This window comes from Ictidomys tridecemlineatus, chromosome 15, assembly GCF_052094955.1.
Source record: "Ictidomys tridecemlineatus isolate mIctTri1 chromosome 15, mIctTri1.hap1, whole genome shotgun sequence".
In the NCBI taxonomy this organism is placed as follows: Eukaryota; Metazoa; Chordata; class Mammalia; order Rodentia; family Sciuridae; genus Ictidomys; species Ictidomys tridecemlineatus.
In genome coordinates, this window is record NC_135491.1 from 54,952,812 (window position 1) to 54,973,847 (window position 21,036).

The 21,036-nt window shown below is 38.5% G+C and overlaps 1 protein-coding gene across 4 annotated transcripts; it reads left to right on the plus strand.

Moving 5' to 3' along the window:
* Positions 1-71: 71 nt before the first annotated feature.
* On the plus strand, positions 72-19,466 carry Cenpn (centromere protein N). 4 transcript variants are annotated; one of them, XM_013365665.4, is made up of 12 exons: positions 72-286; positions 1,618-1,711; positions 3,157-3,337; positions 6,989-7,034; positions 9,841-9,900; positions 10,173-10,249; positions 11,888-12,061; positions 13,660-13,761; positions 15,054-15,117; positions 16,169-16,281; positions 18,405-18,531; positions 18,726-19,466. In XM_013365665.4, the coding sequence occupies exons 2-12, from the start codon at positions 1,704-1,706 to the stop codon at positions 18,806-18,808; spliced, it is 1,035 nt and encodes a 344-aa protein (XP_013221119.1). In that variant the 5' UTR covers positions 72-286; positions 1,618-1,703; the 3' UTR covers positions 18,809-19,466. The 4 variants fall into 4 exon arrangements, with proteins under 4 accessions (XP_013221119.1, XP_013221121.1, XP_021577426.1 ...); XM_021721751.3 differs by lacking the exon at positions 72-286 and adding an exon at positions 487-581; XM_013365667.4 differs by lacking the exon at positions 11,888-12,061.
* Positions 19,467-21,036: the final 1,570 nt, after the last annotated feature.

Here is a 21,036-nt window from a genome sequence, read left to right on the forward strand (position 1 = left end):
GACAGCGTGTCCACCAGCACTACAGCGCCCGTGCGGCCAACCAGTGAAGGAAGCGGGCTTTGTGGCCGAGCCCCCCGTATATTCACAACCTCTCCTCCTGGGGAATGTGCCGCGAGTTCACCCAGCCTCACTTCCCTCGCGGCCCTCGCGGTCCTCCGTGCCCCGGGCGCAGGACAAAATGTGAGCTCCAGGGGCGGAGCCTGCAGGCGGCGGGAACTGTCATTGGTGGGTTTGAAGGCGCCTCGGCGGGTACCGCTGCTGAGGGGACTGCTGGAGATGTGGATCGGTAAGACAGCCCTGGAGGCCTGAGGTCGGGCCGGAGGGTGGTGAGAGCCTCGGATAAGCCAGACCCCAGACCTCCAGGGAGCCTTTTCTGCGACTGCCGCACGTCCGAAGGCCCTGGTTTGGCTCTGGGTCTTGGGCAGGAGGTGGGGCCTTTGGATTGGGCTGAGGTAGAAGACGGCGGGTGACCTCACTTCCGCCCGCCGTGGGGCGGGACCTTGCGTGAAGCGCAAATCTGCTTTCAAGCCGCGCTGAGGTCACGTGGCGGAAGACGCTGCGTTCAGCTGTGGGTTTCTAAGGTGCCTGGAGTTGAAATTTTGTTTTGGTGTTTAGTTCCCCTTCGCTTCCGTCGTTTTGTTCACGCAATCTCTCGTTTCAGACGTATGCGCTCTGCTGCAGCAGTGCATGTGTACAGGAATGTTACCTAGGATCTTTTTCTGATCTATTTATTCCACAAATACACCTTAAGTACCTGCTCTATGTCGAACACTGTGCGAAAAGCACTAGGAAGTAGACAAATTTTAAAGGTCGTTTTGCTGGTGAGATTGTGTGATCTTTTTACCAGACTTCTTTAGAATGGCATTCTGCAAAATTGACCTAAGATTAAGAATCATCTGATGTGCTTCTTAAAAAATAGTAAATCTCCAACCTTACTTACATGTGCCCTCCCCCAATTCTATTTAGTGGACCCCAGGCTCTTCATTTTTAAAAACCCTCACAAGTGTTCCTAATAGGGGAAGCTGGTTTGATATTTCACTAACTGTTGAACCCAAATCCTTCCCAGGTTGTATCTCAGGCATGTTGCTTAGGGATAGTGTCTAGTTATTTGTTCCACAAGTATTTATCCGGTACATGTGAGAAGGTTCTTGGACTGACTGGAATTACTGATTGGGCAGAAGCTGTTGTGCATTTTAATGTTATAGCTATGAATAAACAGGCATAGTGCCCTGGAGCATAATAAAATATCATGGTACAATAAAACAATATGGTTAATTTCAGATAGTACTGTAAAGACAATAAGCAATGGAAATGGGGAAATAATTTTGATTGGGTCTTCAGAACAAGTCTTCGGATAAACCATCCAAGCTGAGACCTGATATTGTGATATGGATCTCAGATGTCCCCCAAAGGTCCACATGCTAAAGGCTTGGTTGCCAGCCTAAGGCACTGTTGGCAGATGGTGAAATCTTCAGGAGCTGAGGCCTGGGGACTCCAAGGAAATTGGGCTGAGGTAGAAGAGGGTGGGAACTCTTGAAAGCAAGTTAGGTCATTGGCGGGGGTGTCTTTACTGGGGGACTAGGATCCAGACACTCTCCCTCTCCATTTGCTTCCCAGCCTCCATGAGATGAAAAGATCTCTGGCAGACACTCCATGATGTCCTGTGCTGTCCCAGGTCCAGAGCCACGTGCCAAGCCCATGGAATGAAACCGTGAGCCAAAATGAATCTTTGCTTTTTATAAGTTGTTTATTTCAGGTATTTGTTACAGCAGAAGGAAGCTAACATACCTGATTTACAACAGGAAATCCCATGAATATGAGTGAATACAAAAAGAATCTTCTGGGCAGGGATAATTGCAGGTACAATGGCACATCACCAGAGGGGTCATTCTGTCTTGTAGGAATCAAGAGGCCAGTGTAGCTGGAACTCAGAAAGCTAAGAAAGCAAGGACCAGACAATACAGGACCTTAGAGATCATGGTGAACATTCTAGTCTTGACCTTAATGGAGGCCTCTATCTAGACAAGTCAACAAGTTAGACTCTTGTTTTCATGGTCCTAATTCTGTCCACACTGTTCCTTGAAGTCCATAGGCCTCAAGACTTTTGCATTTGTTCTTCTCTCATCCTAGAAGGCTCTTCCACTGCATGACTCACTCCCTGTCCTCCAAGGATTGCCTCAAATGTCATCACCTCTATATGGCCTAAATTTCTCTTTACTCACACCTCACTGTTCTATTTTCTTCAGAGAATTTTCCTCTTTTAACATTTTGTGATTTTCCTGTTGTCTCTGTGCTCAGTAGAATGGATATTCCATGGGTGTTTTTTTTTCCTGGCTAAAAATATAACTATCCCAATACTGAGAAATTCCTACCATACAGTGCTCAGAAATGGGTTACATGAGTCAGTGAATGAAAGAATGATTTACATATCCTTTCTATCAAAAGATCAGAGTACTCTAGCCAAGAAAGGAGCAATAGTGCTTTCTTAGTCTCTTTTGTGTTGCCATAACAAAATATCTGAGACTGCCTACTTTATAAAATAGAGAGGTTTGTTTAGCTCACAGTTTAGAGATTGAAAGTCCACCATAGGGTGGCCTCTGGTGAGAGCTACTTGGCTGCATCAGAGCATGTGGAAGGCTTCATGGCAGCATGTATTAGAGGAAAGCAACACATACAGAAGAGAGATCAGATGGCTAGAGAAGCAGCAAGAGAGCAAGTGGGGAAAGCCAGACTCACTTTAGAACAACACACTCTCAAGGGAACTCATCCAGTCTGAGACCTGACCTGTTGCCATGAGAAGACATTCATCATTTCTGAAGATGTTGGCCCAGTGACCAGTGTACCTTACATTAGGCCTCCACCTCTTGAAGATTCACCCACTCTCATTACTATTACATTGGGGATCAAACTTGCAGGATATGAACCCGTGGGGAAGAAATGTATTTTTATAAAACTCTAAGGTATATTTAAATACTTTTTTTAAAAAAGTTAAATCCTTTGTTTGCAGAGTGGCTAAAAGGGGGAAAACATTTGGATATTTGAGCTCTAAAGCAAAATCGTAGCTAGAAATATGATACTGAAAAACTCACGGTTTAGTTAAACTTCAATATTTGATTGGTACTTTGTTGTGCTCTTTCTGTTTCTGTTTTGTTGAAGTGCCAAAGAGATGGATGAGACTGTTGCTGAATTTATCAGGAGGACCATCTTGAAAATCCCCATGAATGAAATGATGACAATCTTAAAAGCCTGGGATTTTTTATCTGAAAACCAACTTCAGACCATAAACTTCCGGCAGAGAAAGGAATGTCTGGTTCAGGACTTGGTTGGGCTGTGTGAGGTAACAGTGTTTAAAAATCAGACTCAGGGCAGGAGCTGCAGCTTAACCGTATAGCACTTGGCTGACCTGCAGGAAAAAAGGCTCAGCTTGAACAGCAGCATGCTGCTCCTTTCTTTCTTCCTTCCCTTAGAGTTGAAGAAACTGATTTTAAAACTTAAAAAGAATATTTACAAGTCATTAAGAAAGATTTATTATTTTGAAGCATAACTCTCCAAGGCCAGAAATAAAGGGAGACCCCAGGAGATAAGAGATGTCAACAAAATTTAGGATGCTGGAAAACAGAACAACAATATGAAAAATGAAAAGGTATTAGATCTAATGGATTTAGCAGTATATAAAAATTAATCAATATGTAAAAATTAATTATATTTCTCTATACCAGTAATAATAGTTGGATACTAGAATTCAAAGATACATGTGTATCTATGTTAGCATCAAAAAGTATGAAATATTTAGGGAAATATTTAACAAGATGTATAGGAATAGAAACAATTCCTACAAATAAGAATAGAAACAAACCTACAAAATATTGCTAAAATAAATTAAAGAAGCCCTAAATAAATGAAATAAAGACTGTAAGTCAGAAAACTTGATATTGTTGTCAGTTTTCCCCTGATTATTCTGAGAATCCCTTGGAATCCCAATCAAAATTATGCAGGGGGGCTGGGATTGTGGCTCAGCGGTAGAGCACTCACCTAGCATGGGCGGGACCTGGGTTCGATCCTCAGCACCTTATTAAAAAAATAAAGGCATTGTGTTATGTTCATCTACACCTAAAAAATAAATGTTTTTAAAAAATTATGCAGGCATTTTTATAGAAATTGTCAAGCTGATTCTGAAATCTGTATGTAAAAGCCAAAGACCCAGCATAGCTAAAATAGAAAAAGATAAAAGTTGGAGAGCTAAGACTACCCAAATTCAAGATGACTGACAAACTTTAAGTCCACACATTTTTTATCCTGTCCATGCTTCCCTCTACCCTCTCCCATTCTCCCCTCTCTACCTCCAGCCCCTTTTCCCAGTCCCTGAGCCATGCTCTTCTACTCTTAGGTCATCTTGTTTTTGTTGTTGTTGTTAACTGATTCTTTATAAAGATTCAAAGAGTAATTCTATCCGAAGGATAGATCTTACATCTATGCCTTGAATAGCATCAGTACAATGAAGCACAGTATATATTAAATGATTATTTGGGATGAGGGTTAATAACCAGCAGGCAAAGCTTGACTTTAGTGATCTAAAAGCTGAAATAATTATATGGTATTTTAAATCTCTCTCAATTCTATATATACATTCATTGTGGTGTCATGACTCAATTACTTCATTGAAAAGATTCTCCAAACCCCCCCCAACAAAAAAAGACCGGGATCTAGTAATATGACCTACTAACTGAATAAAAACAAATTAATTCTTGGTCTAACAATTTGCAAATTTTTTCTAAAGTGGTGTTGTTTAACTTATGTCTTTTACTAGTTATGTTTATGAAAAATTTAGACTAAAACATTGCCAAGAACTTTTAATTAAAGTACTATTGATCAGTTTAAAAAGAGTAATTCTGTGAGGAAGGGATAATCTTTTCAATAAATGGTGCTGCAGTAGTTGGATATTCATATATTTAAAAGAAAAAGGAGTGAAGTTCTTTATATATATATTTTTGTATATAAATATATATATACACTTCGAAATGGATCTAAAACCTGAACGTAATACCTAAAAATCTTAAAACATGTAGTAGAAAACAGGAGAAAAATCTTTGTGTCATTAGACTAGTCAAAGATTTCTTAGGTACAATGCAGAAACAATTCAAAAAGAAAAAAAGTTGTCAGACTACATGTTCCCCAAATTAATAACTTTTTCTTTGAATAGTATTGTTAAAAGAACTAAAGATAAGCCCACAGACTGGTGGAAACTATTTTTGAAATCATCTGATAAAAGTCTGTATCTACAGCATATAAATAAATTCTAAAAACTCCAGCTGGGTGTGTAGCTCAGTGTTAGAGTACTTCTCCTCGCATCCATGAGGCCCTAGGTTTAGTCCCCAGCACTGCAGGAATAAAAAATTTCTCAGGACTCCATAATAAGAAAATGACCCAATTTTTTAAATGGACAAAAGATTTAATTCAACACATACTGTCCCATGAAGACTCATGGATGGCAAATGAGCATATGAAAAGATGTGCAAAGTCATTAATCTTTAGAAAAATGAAATTTAAAACCCTAAAATATCCCAACATATTGGAATTGCTAGAGTTTAAGGTTGATCATACTTCTATTGGTAGCTGATTTGTGGAGGAACTAGAACTGTCACACTGCTGGTGGGAGTACAAATGGGAGTACAGCCACCGTGGAAATCAGTTTGGAAATTTCTTTAAAAGTTAAAGTGAATGCATACCATGGATTCAGCCATTCCACTCCTAGGCATTTATTTACTCAAGAGAAATGAAAACATGTCCACACAAATATATATACACTTATATAGCAGTGTTCATAATAGCCAAAATCTGGAAAATTTGTCCATCAGCAGATAAATAGATGAACAAATGATGATCAATCTATGCAGCAGAATACTAAGCAGTAAAAAAGAAATGAATCATTCATAGATGAACAAATATGGTTAGGTATCAAATCATTATGCTGAATAACAGCAGCCAGACAAAGCTGGGCACAGTGGCACACACCTGTAATCCCAGCTAGTCAGGAGGCTGGAGCAAGAGCATCACAAGTTTGAAACTAGCATGGGCAACTTAGTGAGACAAAGAATAAACAGAGCTGGGCATGGAATCTAGTGGTGGAGCCACTGGACTCGATCCCCAGTAACACACAGACGAGTACAGACATGTTAGAACCGGAGTCCTTATGGAACTCCAGAAAATGCAAACAGATGTGTGGTGGCAAAGCAGATCAGTGGTGGTCTTAACCAGGAGTGGGAGTGAGAGGTGAGGACTGAGAAGGGTGGAAGGGGAGGATAAAAAAGACACCAAGAAAAAGGGCAAGGGGAGTAAAAAAAAAAATATATATATATATATATATATATATCAGGGGTTGGTGGATGTGTTCTCTGTCTAAATTGTGATGACATTTTTATGGGTATATTCATAAGTCCAAATTTACAAATTTTAAGCTTAAATATGTGCAGCTTAGTGTTATGTTAATTATACCTTAATAAAGTTGATTTTTAAAAATCCATGACACCAAAAATAAACGAACAAAAAGTTAAAAGTGATACGGAGCGGGTAGAGTTGTAGCGCTTGCCCAGCACGTGTAAGGCACTGGGTTCGATCCTCAGCACTATATACAAATATATACATATATATATATACACAAATATATATACAAAAATATATAAATATATAAATAAATATATTAAATAAATAAAAATAAATATATAAAAATAAAGGCATTGTGTCCATCTCCAACTGAAAATATGTATTTTTTTAAAAAGTGATAGAGGATAAATTCTGGGAGAATAGCTGTTAAGTGCCTGGACTACAACCAGAATCAGGTTTGTCTGTTGGTGAACAGGAGAAAGTGGATGAGAGACAGGTGGTCAGTGGAGTGCGGAGGGCATGCTGAGTCTGTTCTAACCTGTCCTAAAGTGTGCTTTAAGGGGGTAGCACCAAGCCTATCTCATTTCCTGTTTATCCTCTTTTCCAGGAGAAGTGTGCAAGTATAAACGATGCAGCCCTTCTAGACATCATTTGTAAGTTTTGATGATTTGTATTTACTCAGCCAGTTTTATCAGAGGCAACTGTGTACATATGGATGCAGATTCTAGAGTCAAGGGAACCTGGTGTCCAGTCCTAGCTCTGCCACTTACTTGTCTCGTACCCTTTTCCAAGTTGTATCACTTCTCTAAACCTCGACTTCTAAGTAAATGGAGCTGAGTAGTACCTACTTCAAGGACTGTTGTGAGAAATCAGTGAGAATGTGTGGGTTCCTGGCACAGAAACTGGCACATCATAAGCAAAAAATATTTGTTGGGCTTTATATTATTGTAGAATTTGAAAATGCATTTTTGAGAATTTGTTATTACACTGTAGCTTCTCACCTTTCTGCCCTTCTATTTCTTGGATTTTGTTTTGAGAAATATGTTTTTGGTTTTGGTTTTGACTTTTTATCAATGTGGGGCCAAGAATGTGGACCACAGGGCCATATTCCTTGGGTTGGTTTCATGGCTCCATCACTGCGTCTCTGTGAGCACGGGGGTGGGGGTGGGGGGAAGTGACCAACATTCCTGTGTCTCAGTATTTCTACTTGACAAATCTGAATAGCAATGATAATATCACATAAGGTTGTAGTGAGGATTGCAAATAAGAGAGTGCACGACAAGTATTTAGAACAGGGCCTGGTATTTACTGGTTAGTTCTATGACAGGGAAGTGTATCATATGTCATCTTTATTAACACTTTGCTCCAACTGTGACATAACTGAATCTATTTAGAGTACTTGCCTCTGATTTTATTTGTCTCATTTCCAACAGTTGGATTCTAAGCCACAAATGTGTATCCACATAGTTCCCTTTTCTCGTGCATTTATTTAAATATTAAGCACTCACTGTGTACCAAGAAGTATGCTAGGCAGTGGTCAGCAGAACGGGTGGCACTTCCTTAGATGCCTTAGTCAGTTGAAGAGAGAGGTTAAACAATTCACCAAAATACATACTAGGTTTATGAGAGCACAGTGAGACCCACTGTTCTGCAGGGGTTTAGGGAAACTTCCTGAGGTAACACTATTTAAGCTGTGATCCAAAGGATGAGTTACACTAACCAGGCAAAGGTGAGAAGGGAGGTTAAAGAGCAAGAGGGGAAAGGGTAGAAACAAGAGAAAGTATACCTAGGAGCAGAGAGAAGGTGGGTAGTAAAAGCTCAGTGCTACAGGAGAGGGGTCCAGCTGGGCTCAAGGGTTCAGGGAGGGGAGTCTGTTAATAAAAATTGAGAGGCCTTTGGCCTATTCTGTATCCTAAGAATAATTCAAAGTCTTTGAAGGATTATGAGCAGGAAAGAAGTAGTTACAGCACAGAGACTAGAGAGGATGGAGAGGGCCGGTGGGAGTCTTTTGGAGAGGTACAAATGAGAGGATTGTGGCCTGGGTGAAGTGGTAGGGAGGTGACAGAGGGTTTGGTGGGGCAAGGAATACCAGGATTCAAACTGAAGGGGCTTTCAGGCAGCCTGAGGGGAGCAAGTGGAAGCACATATGTCTGCTTGTGAGACCAGAGGAGAAGCCTAGAAGTTTCACCCGCAGGTGGATAACATTTGTCACAGAAGCCAAGGACTAGTCTAGCCTGTGTTCTCTTTCAATAAGAAATATTTTTCTTTGTATTTAAGTCCTTGCCATTCATTTCATGAACCTTTAGATACTGTTGATTAATAGCATTAACAAATAATTTTTATTCCTATCATTACACCCACCTTATTTAGAGACCAACTAGCAGACCATCTCAATTGTGAACCACAGGACCAAGGAAGAGTGTACTAGAAGAAAAAAGACCTTAGGGTGCTATCTCTTGAGCAGGCACTACAGTGTACCTGTTTACCCTTGCTTTAGTCAAAAGCAGGTCATCAGTGGGAATTGTTAGGCCCATTGCCATAATGGGAGGGGAAGGCGGGCAAGGGGATATCCAGGCACCAAAAGAGAATCGATGCTGAACCCAAGAAAAGGGGAGAAAAGCAAGTGCCAGAAGCACTGTAAGGTGGGGCCCGGGAGTGCTGGTGCCCACACCCCTCTGTTTGGGATGGAGGAAGCCTGGTCTGGGTTGACACAGGGAGGTCAGTGCAGGGGTGGTCTAGGGCTGAACATGCTAACTCTCTAGGTTATTTCCCAAGTTTGCACTCCTAAAGACTACCTTGGCACATTCATCCCTTCCTTCTCAAGATGCACACGGAAGGCTTTTTGCCCCAGCGCTTAGATCTAGGACTAGAGTGTGAATGAGGCCCTCATTTCCATGAGAATCTAGCTGGGTAGACAAGTAGTATATAAATGAGTGCCTGAATATGTAATATCAGGTAGTATGAGTGCCTTGGAAGGAACAAGGCAGGGTGAGTCCGTTCCTCTGGCACACAGAGAAATTCTGCATTATGTGGAGTAGATTTGTGTGGGTATAATAAATGCTCTAAGAATAAGTGATGGAACCGAACTGTATTATCTAGGTTGGTTTGAATTGATAATTAGGATTTGTTTATGTTTAAATTAAATTTAATGGGGCTGGGGATGTGGCTCAAGGGGTAATGCACTCACCTGGCATGCGCAGGGCACTGGGTTCGATCCTCAGCACCACATAAAAATAAAATAAAGATGTTGAGTCCACCGAAAACTGAAAAATAAATATTAAAAATTCTCTCTCTTAAAAAAATTAAATTTAATCCATATAAAAGTTTATTTTGGATAAGAATCACTCAACTTGTGAATTACAATTTTTTTCCTTCAGTTATATTATTGAAAATATGTATTTATAAGCACATTATTTCAAAGTCCTAAGATACAATATAAATAAGGCTTTCTTTTCTCAGATACTCAAGTACATCGGCACCAAAAAGTTTGGGATGTTTTTCAGATGAGTAAAGAACCAGGTAATATTTTCTACTTTAAATTGAACATTTGGGTTTGATAGCTTGACAATTTAAGATGAACAGCAGTGTGTCCTCTTAGCTTTCTTTTGAAATGAGGAGACTGCTACACTTAACATCCGGTGGTGCCATGTCACGGATAGTGAGTGGAAGCCCCTGTGTGATCTGATCATTCTTGCTCTGAGTCTGCACAAGATGCTTAACTTTGGGGTCCTTTGCAAATATTTTTTTTTAATACATTGTAACTCCCTTAATTTTTCTTTTCACTTTGATAGATGAAGATGTTGACCTTTTTGACATGGAACAATTCAAACGTTCATTTAAGAAAATTCTTCAGAGAGCATTAAAAAATGTAAGCATAAAATTCAGTTTAATGACATCTCCGCTACTGTCTTGGGTTTTTTTTTTTATTATTATTATTTGTAAGAAACTGAATTAGTCATGTTCCACAATGTTTTACTCTGTATCAAAGACAAACACTTTAGGTAGTTTTTAAATTCCCCTCATCTGTGCATTCAGAGCCTGATGCTTCTTTCTCTGAAGCAGTGCCATCCAAAAGAACTGCAGTGATGAAATCTTCTCTGTCACCATTGTCCAGTACAGTAGCTAGTAGCTACACAGAGCTGCTAGGCACTCGAGATATGGCTATGGCTACTATGGCTGAGCAACTGAACATTTCATCTTGTGAAACTTTAATGAATTTCCTTTAAATAATCCCACGTGTGGCTAATGGCTCTGTTACTGGTCAGCACAACTCTGGAGCACCCTTGATTTTACAGGCATTGTTGCTTTTGTAATGGGAAGCAAAGAAGCTCTCCAGAGTTAAGACCCCCTTCTATTCTAGCTGACAGAGGTCCACTGAGCTGCCAAGGGAGCCAACCAAGGTTTGCACCTCCACACCCAGGATGGGAGAACTCCTTGTCTCCTGTACCAAGGGGATTTGGGAAAGCAGCCAGATTCAAGGGGGCAGAGTTTGCTAGCACCAGCAGCCACCATGTAACAACTTGTTTTTCCTGTAGTAAGATCTGCAGGAGAGGAACAGAGCAGGCAAGCCATGTGTACCTGTCTCGAGTTCCTCCTTTCCAGGCTCAGCCCAAGGGGAAGTTGACTAGGGCAAGCTGAAGAACTGGGAGTAGGCTATTAAATTCCAGTCCAGCTGGTAATCTTATTTCCAAGTTTATTTATCTACACCTGAAAACCAAGTAGAACTTCCTATATTCTGGTCATTTAACATTCCTCCTTAAGTACTTTTTAGCTTCTGAGCTAAATGTGTAAGAGCCATTACTACATAGAAATCTTACTACCCAGCTTTATAGTGTGCACTAGGTCTGTGCTATCTCATTTGTAAAATTGTCTTTATAAACCTTTATATGTGGAACACCACTTTCGGGACAACGCCAAGAAATTATGGAAAAATTGCAATGTCAGGCTGGTATAAAGCTTAGTTGTAGAGCTTGCATGGTATGTATGAGTCCCTGGATTCTGTTCCCAGCACCACAAAACCAAGGGAAGGAAGAAGGGAAAAAATTAAAATGTCATATCCTTATTGTAGGATTTTAAGAAATATTTTCTTCCACAAGACCTTGCAAAATATAAATGTGTCTTACTAAAACAATCAAAATGTTTTCCCAAGGATTCCCAAAATACTTTCATAGTAGGAGAAAAATTACCAGGCCTCAAAAAAAAAAAAAAAATCCACCCCCCCACAGGAATGGGGATTGAACCCAAAGGCACTCTACCACTGACCTGTAGGTATGTATACCCTGCCTCTTTTTCAGATTTAAGGCAATCTCACCAAATGGCTGAGGCAGGCCTCTGATTTAATCCTCCTGCCTCAGCCTCCCAAATCACTGGGACTTCAGGCATGCACCACTGTACCTGGTATCAACCTGCATGCCAAATTAGTAATATTATTTGCTCCTAAAAAAAATCTGTAGTTGGTGCCACATAAGATTTAACCAAGAAACTTAAGAAATCTTTTCTCAATAAGGTGACAATCAGCTTCAGAGATGCTGAGGAGAATGCAATCTGGATCCGAATTGCCTGGGGAACACAGTGTACAAAGCCGAACCAATACAAACCTACATATGTGGTGCATTACCCCCAGACTCCCTACGCCTTCACCTCCTCCAGGCTGAAGAGCATTATGCCCCTTCTGGGTCAGGTATGGAACAGATTACTATTAGCTGTAACCTTCTATTATCCTCACCTCAAAGTCTGTATGGATTTAAACCACTCAATAAGCATTTGATATAGAATACTGCATTTAATTCCATTCTAAAATAAGGAGCAGAAAAGCATTTTTATCTACAAGTAGAAATGTGGCATCAGGTATTAGTTTGGAATTAAAGAAGAAATACATGTTTAATGTAAAAAACAAATACAATCAACACTAAAAAGTCTTTAAAACTTCAATACCCCCTTAATTCCCATTCATCCAAAATAACCTATTAGTTTTCTGTTTCGTTTCAAAAGATGTTTATTACAAAATATGGTTCTGTAATTTGTGTTCTAACTTAACAGAACATTTCCATATGGTTACATACAGTGATTTTTTTTTCTGATTGTACAATGTGTCTACTAAGGACCATTATTGACATTCATAATCATTGTCCCCACATTTTGTGCACAAGAAGATTGCTGTGACCTAAGATGCAGCTTTTGTCTAGAGCATCCCACTCTTTGTGGTTCTGCATTGCATATTACAGAGTTTTTCACATCTTTCCCCAAAATGAGCCACCCCTAAATTGGCCTGGCAACTGCTACTGCCCCTTTTAGCATTCATAACTACCATAGCGCCTCCCATTGTTCTAGAGCTCCCACTTCATCTGGTTGGAAGGCAGCAACTCCATCATCCTGGCTGCTTCGTCTCCTTGTACACCTGAGTCTGGCAGAGCAAAGTGGAGTACTACCCACTAGACTGTCATGGAACACAAAAGCCGTAGGCAATACAGGGTGTATTGCCTGTCACTTAAGATCCTTGGTGGTTTATTGGACAGCAGATGGACAGCTGCTTGCTTTTATTCCCTCTAACACTTAATTCTACTTCTTTACATTTGGGGTTTCTTCATTCAGGATACATAGTGGACAATCATCCACTTACAGCCAGGTGAGTGCACCCTGCTACAAGTAATTTAAATATCACCCCAAAGGATAATGTTCAGGGCCGGGGTTGTGGCTCAGTGGTAGAGCACTCGCCTTGCTCATGCGAGACCCTGGGTTCAATCCTCAGCACCATATAAAAATAAATAAAATAAAGGTATTGTGTCCAACTAAAACTAAAAAATAAATATCTTTAAAAAAGGATAATATTCATTCTTACTGTGTATCTTAAGACAAACTTATCTCTACCCTCTAGACCAGGTAAATTACCTTATTCAAGTAATTCTGTTTCAGTCTTCTAACTTGTTTTCCAAGTGATAGGAAGCTCTTGTAAACTGCATTTAATACACAGCTTTTTCTTCAGTGGTTCTCCTAAAATATTTTTATTTTTGCATGAGAATCTCTTGTAGCATTGGATGACTAATATTCTAAAACGTTTGAGTATTTTTCATTTTAAGTCTGAACAGGATAAATAGGATCACGTTTCTAAAACTGCCTGCCCGTATGAGAATCTTTAATGCCAGTAACCACATTTTTGTTTAAACTGACCATTTCTTTTCACTTTTTAGTTCACTGATTGTAGCCTCTATATTTAACCTTGACAAATATTATAAACACGGCAACAGTAATCCTAATAGCATTGCTCATTTTCAATCCAAGGCACTGACAGTTGCTAGCAAACACCATCAGATTGTGAAAATGGATCTGAGAAGCCGACATCTGGACTCTCTCAAGGCTATTGTTTTTAAACAGTATGATCAGGTAAGCCAATCAGCAACTCCATTTTTAATGTTGAATCACATTAGAAACAGAATCAATGTGCAGATGGGATTCCACCTGCAACAGATCACTTTATAAATTAATGAAATGGAGAACACTTTCAGTTAGTTAACGTGAACAAAAACAAAATAATTTCTATCATCTTTTTATTTATTGTATAAATTTATTGTATCATGTTTTATGTCACTCATTTGTCATTGGAGTCTGTTAGATCCCAGTTTCCAAATCAGCCATTCTGATTAGAATTTATTTTCTCTTTAGAGTAACTTGATGCTGTCTTTTGAAGCTAAATATATTACTCTCATGCAAAATCGAAACATAATTTTTGTTTTACCAGTTAAGCAGGTGACATGGGTTGAAATTAAAGGGAAAGCATGGATTTATCGAGTCCCACGTTGATTTATTTGTTAAAATTATTTAAATATGTGGTTGTTCTTTAATGACAAAGATGGATCTGTCCCTACTCACAGGCTTTGGGATTTTCCTGTGTGTGTGGCAAATGTTTGCTGGTGTGTAGGGGGGTGGTCAATGCTCTAGTGTCTTTGAGTCCTTACAGATGTTATCTTTGTGTGTTCTCATCTGTTCTTGGTAGAAAGAAGTGATGGCTCTGCAAGTCTCTCTTTAAGGAAGAAAATCCAATGTGAAGAAGTGTAGAATTTTCTCTCCCAGCTGTCCCCCCTCCTCCCACCAAATTGATACCAATTGTTCTGTTATGACAGTTTGATTCCTAAGGAAATTCACATATTCGAATATTAATTATAAAAACAGTGGCTTCGGTAGGGAAAGATGGGAGAAGAGCTTCTAGAGATTCAGACTCACAGTAGGACAGTTATTTTCACAAATGGGATCTCGGTAAATTTGTTAGGGTTATGAAGAGAGTTGGAAAGCTAAAACGTCAGTGTCTCTGATTCCTTAGCTTCTGCACTCACACTGAAAATTGAGATTACAATGCAATGTAATATGGGAAATAAAAAACAAAACACAGAAAGATGGAAACAAGTCAGATCATACCTGTACTTCTTCCAAATTCACTTTTATGATCACAAATTACAGAGTTCCTCAAACAAGACAGCCAAGCTGCAGGCCCCACCAGATAATCTGCCAGCATCCTATATTAGGGGCAGTGCTTAGCTCAGCCAGGAAGTAGCCTCAGATGTCCTTTTGTTGAAAAAAAAATAAAGATTTAGCATACATTCACATATTAAATCCAATTAATATCAGTACTTTAAGGTTTAAAATTAGATAAATATTCTTTATTTCTCCCCTCCCTCTAGACCTTTGAAAATCACAACTCTACAACACCTCTACAGGAAAGATGCCTGGGACTAGATGTAAATAGTATGTATGTTTTCATATGAAACAAATTTGTAAGTGCATTATTCCCTTTTCAGATTTTTGTTACTCAGTAATGATACATGTACTCAGATTCTGATTCAAAACTATTTATTGCTTTCAGAAAAACTGAAAATTAAATATTTGTTAAAAGAAGAAAGGCAAGCTACCACTTGTCTCCTTATGAATTTCCTAGAATGATATCTAATAACAAAAACAACAGCTAACTAATAGTTGTTGAGCTTTTCTTTTGTGTCCAGCACAATACCAAGATGTTTATCTGTATTATTTCCTCAGTCTCCACAGTAGTTCCATCAACAAGTGCTATTCATTGGGAAACTTGGGTTTCAGAACATCTTAGTAATTCCAGGCAAAGCACATAGGTAGGAAGTGGCAGAGCCAGACATAATCCCAGGCCTGAATGACTGTGAGCCCACAATCCCAGAGTACTGGTTTGAGAACGTCAGAGTAGTGACTGTACTGATACTTTTAGGTGGCCTGTGTCTCCCTAGAAAACCTGACAGAAAAGAATATGTAGCTAATAAGTTCACAAAAGTGCCTGGTGTAATATGAAGTTTTAAAAATTGCTTACTTTCCCATCTCCTACGCTATGGTGAATTAGTAATAATTAGAAACAATATAGCTGTTGCAAGCCAACATGTTTATAACTTTCCAGTGGCATAGGAAGTGCTGTTGATTTCATGTTAGCAAAAAAGCAGAATGCAAAACTGTATTTTATAATCCCGGCTTCAAAAAAATACACAGACACACACACACACACCCACACACACACAATCTTTTTATTGTGAAAAGAGCTGGGCTAAAATATTAACTGTATTTATCTCTTGTTGGTAGAATTACTGGTATTTTAATTCTCTTTAATCAGCCTGTAATTTCCAGGTGTCCTACATAATAATTTATTACAATCAAGAAAAGGAACAGGCAACATTATTTTAAGTTATATGAATAGCTTGAAAAGTTAGGAATATAAAGAGGATTCTATAAGGATGAAGTATATTCCTAATGGCTGTTTTAATTTAAAATCCTGCACCTACAGTGGATTCAAGGATCATTCATGAAAACAAGGTAGAAAACGAGAGAGTCCAAAGAATAACTCAAGAATCTTTTGGAGACTATCCTCAACCACAACTAGAATTTGCACAGTATAAGGTAGGATGTTGCCATAAACATTACCTGCAACTTGTTGGCATTTTGTAAAGAGGAAAAAAACCTTTTTAATGTGGAAAAAAACAAATTTAAATGTTTCATTTTCATTGATCACCTTAATTTTGTATAGTAAATATAAGTTAAATAGATCTCTTTATTATAAGTTTCTGTGTTCATAAAGGAAAACTTTTGAAATTCTGTATTTGCCTATTCTCTTACATATTAATTCGGGTATGTATAACTGGCTCTGATCTCTATTGGGGGAACGAGGTTACACCTTTTAGCCCATCCACACCTAGAATAGTACTTGGCAAATTAGTGTTCATAAATACTTGTTAAAAAAAAAAAAAGAAAGTGAATAAACAACTCATTATATAGCCTTGCTGGCATTACATAGTGATACTGCAAATGTAGCTTATTCCAGAAGTGTGTTGCTACCTACCACAAGGGCCAGAGGGGATATAGGTGTTTAATGCAAGCCCATTAGGAAAACTTAAAGGTTTCTATCATGATCACCCTATTCTGAGTCTATGTTCATATTCATATCACCTTCTGTGCTCCAAAAAAAATTATTTCTATTTGGCATTCTTGCAGCTGCAAGACACACTTAAAATCTGCTTTGAACCTACTCACTTAGGTCCAAAGCCTATTTGGTTTGATTTGTTTTTAGTGAGAGAACTTGATTGAAACTTTTCAAGTAGGGTTCCCTTAACGACAGGTTTTAACCAATGTCCTTTAAAGAGCTTGTAATCCAGGACAGTGGGGTTCTCAGTGTGTGGTCCCCAGACTGACAGGATCAGTATTACCTGGAAATGGATAAGTGGCGTAGATTCCTGGCACCATTCCACTTCTAGGTTAGGGGAGTCAGCAATTTGTTTTCACAAGCCCTCTACTGATTTTGCACATTAAAGCTGAAGAGCAGTTGGTCTAGGATATAAAGATTTGATTCACAAACTTCCTTTTGTACACATCTTAGAGTTCTAAAGTCTAAGTACACATTTATTCTCACATGCTACTAGATTTTGGACCCTGTCTATTTTGAAAAACAGAAAATTGGCAGTAATACTACAGTGATCATCCATTTCTTCTTCATTTTAATTCATCAGTTGTTAAATTTTGACACACTTTTTATTCTGAAACATTTGAATTTGTTGCAGATATTATTCATCCCCCAAATATTTCAGATTATTATCTCTAAATACTAAAATACTAAAAATCACTTTAAGTTAAATGAATAGTTGAAATTTAAGTACCTATTGAAGTAGCAAAACTTAGATACTTATAATACAGAGTTTTGTTTTGTTTTTTGTTTTGTTTCTGTATGGTAGTGGTATTGAGGTTCAGTTTTTTTTTAAAGACTTCTTGCAGATCTCTTAGATACATGCTGATAGAATTCTATAGTGTCTTGGATTTACATCAAAACAGTGCAGTGGGGGTGGGCAGTGGGGAATGGAAGATGGGATAACAGATGAAACCAGACTGGCCACAAGTTGATAATTGATTCAGCTGGGTCATGTGCACATGGGACCCATACTGTGCTTCTTACTTCTATACATGTTTTATATCTTCCTTAGTAAGAAATTGAAGTGTGTTGAAATGGTATATACAAAGGCAGCAGTAATTTTCCACTAAGAATTCAAACTGAAGGACATGTGCAGGTGGAACCAAAGTGGAGCATTCCCTGTGCCGGGCCCTGTGCAGCTGTTATTCTGTGCTGAATGTCCTTAATCCTGCTGGGTGCTCGAATTTTTGCAGTTAGCAAAGTAAATGATCTCTCTCTCCATTAATTACTGTATTTCTTTTTTTTGAAAAAAAAAGAAAGAAATACAGTAATTAATAATTATTAATAATAATTAGTAATTATTTTTATTTATTTATTTTTAGAGAGAGAGAGAGAGTTATTTATTTATTTTAGTTTTCAGTGGACACAACATCTTTGTTTGTATGTGGTGCTGAGGATCGAACTCCGGGCCTCAGGCATGCCAGGCAAGCATGCTACCGCTTGAGCCACATCCCCAGCCCCTAATTACTGTATTTCTTGATGACAATAATTAAATATATAATCTGATTTCATACTTTTACCATTCTAACTGATAATTGTCATGTATAAATATATTTATTGATAGCTTGAAACGAAGTTCAAAAGTGACTTAAATGGGGGCATCTTGGCTGAGAGGAAAGAACCCCTCCGGTGCCTAATAAAATTCTCTAGCCCACATCTTTTGGAAGCATTGAAATCCTTAGCACCAGCTGGTGAGTGATCGATTTATTTTTATTTTACAGATTAGACCAATTAACAACAGACCTGCCTTTGATTTTTCTCTTATTGAATAATATTAATGGGAGAGAAATCATAATCCACCTTCTAATCTTGACCATTTTTAAAGTGACTTACATCTTTGCTCCTATGATTATTATAACCTTTTTCTTTTTTATTTGTATTTCAGGTATTGCAGATGCACCACTTTCTCCACTGCTCACTTGCATACCAAACAAGGGGATGAATTATTTTAAAATCAGAGACAAATAAGCTGTATAAGGTTTTGTAAACCCAGGGGCTCCTTGGTGATGGTGTACAAGCATTCCAGTTAATGGCTAGATGGACAGCCTCTGGCAGTAATCTTTACTTTAGAAATTAATCCTTAGTATTGACAATGTAGAAGTGTTCCTATAATTTTGGGACTGATTCTTTCCTTCTTGTGCCTCCTCTTCCACTTTTCCTGCTAAATATAGCAGTTGTGGGCATTTGAGAGGTCACAGGATATGTATTGGGCTCTGGATTGACCTTAGTTGCACAGAATGCTCTGAAGCCAAGCATATGACACTGTGGTTGATCCTGTTGGCCTCATATATAGTGCCCTTTTCCCCACTCCTGCTTCTATTCAATCCTAGAGAGGACTAGTTCCTATTGTTCCTTTCTAGGGATCTTCTGTTAAGCCTTGATCACTTAAAAGGAACTATACCCAACTCGGAACTTCTAGAAGAATCATAAAATTAGTCCATTCAGAGAATAGAATTGGGTCTACTAATTGTTACTGGAGGAAGTTACATATCCAATGACTCATTTTTATAAAATAATTGTTTCATTGTAAATATGATACTTTTCATAATGCATTTTATCACACATGTAACATCCAAACTGACCATTATAATACTTATTTGTAAATAAAGATACTGAAAAACTGGTATATCACTTTTGATGAAAATCCTTCATGACATCACTAAATAACATACTCCTTTTTTTTTTTTTTTTTTTTTTTTTTTTTTTTTTTTTTTTTGGTAGTGCTGGGGATTGAACCTGGGGCCTTGTACATGTGAGGCAAGCACTGTACCAACTGAGCTATATCCCTAGCCCCAAATAACATGCTTCTGTAATAGCATTTTAAAATCTAAATCTATTCCCTATCTTGTTCCAAAGAAGATTAATGTTACACAAACATTCTACAATTATAAAATTAAAAGGTGAGGAAATCTGGGCAGATGAGCATACAAGAAAGGAGAACAAAATATGAGTAAGCTAAGACTACTATATAAGAATGTATAAGTGACTCTCCAGTTGCAGGAAGGGTGAAAAGTTACCATGGAGTGCCAGTAGCCAAAGGAGGAAAGAAAACACCAGTCTGTGAGTAAAGATGCTTAAAAACTGGACCATCTGTTACTTTTGATAAAAGTAAAAAAAGATTTAATATACAGAATATAAAAACAAAGTCAGAACTAAAGGAGACTAAATAATACTTTATAATGTCATTTTATTTAGGACATCTTAAATGGGAGAACATAGCTTTTAGATGTAATTTAGAATTGTCAGATACTTCAGTCATCCCCAAGTGAGGCACCAAGTCTGTTAGGGTTTAATGATTCTAGTTTCCCTTTGGCCATAGTCATGGTTTAGGGCATCTTTCCCTGTGTGTCCATGCTAAGTAGGTATTCTGCCCAGTGCTTGAATGCCTGTGTTAGATCAGCAGAAGCCTAGATTCCTGGGTGATTTTCCCATGGGCTCACAGCTCTCCCTGGTGCATGGTTGGAATATGTATCTACAGTCTGAACAAGAAAGACACTAGTCATATTATCTACGTACAGTGGAATCTCTTGAGACTGCTTTCTCTGGCCTTCTCAGACCGCCTCCTGCTTACGAAAGTGACAGTACTAAGGGCTTACCTAGTCATCAAGTTATACACTTGATCATCACCCTTCAAATGCTGCTTGGACACAGATGCAGCAGTAAGTGCAGAGTCAATGACCTCCACAGTCAATTGAAAGTTTTCCAAAAATGAATAAATAAATAATGCTCATTGAACACTTAGTAAGTATCAAGTACTGTGCTAAATGTCCCATTGACTTATTTTCATAATCTCATAAAGCAGACAGCATTACTAATTTTGTTTTACTGAAGCAAAAGCCAGCAGTCATAATCAGCCAGCATTCTAGACACCATTAGGCTAAATCATTTCCCCCCCTCAAAGCATCCACATCATAATCCCTGGAATCCACATGTTATCCTAGGAGCCAAAGGGACTTTGCAATTGGAAGATCACCTGGATGGGCCCAATGTGACCATAAGGGTCCCCAAGAGTAAGTAGAATGTAGTACAGCAATAGCTGCTTGCCTAGCATGCACAAGACCCTAGATTCAACACCCAGCACCACAAAAAATGTGGGAAGAAAAGGTGGAAAAAAGAATAAAAGTCACAAGAAGAAACAACTACTGAAGAAGTCAGTGGGATATGATGGGACAGATTCAACTCACTGATTTGGGTGG

Bases quoted from the DNA above. Each gene is read 5' to 3' on its own strand.
- Cenpn (XM_013365665.4), top strand. The intron at 3,338-6,988 runs GTAACAGTGTTT...CCTCTTTTCCAG, and splicing joins ACTTGGTTGGGCTGTGTGAG to GAGAAGTGTGCAAGTATAAA. The intron at 13,762-15,053 runs GTAAGCCAATCA...CCCTCCCTCTAG, and splicing joins TTTTTAAACAGTATGATCAG to ACCTTTGAAAATCACAACTC.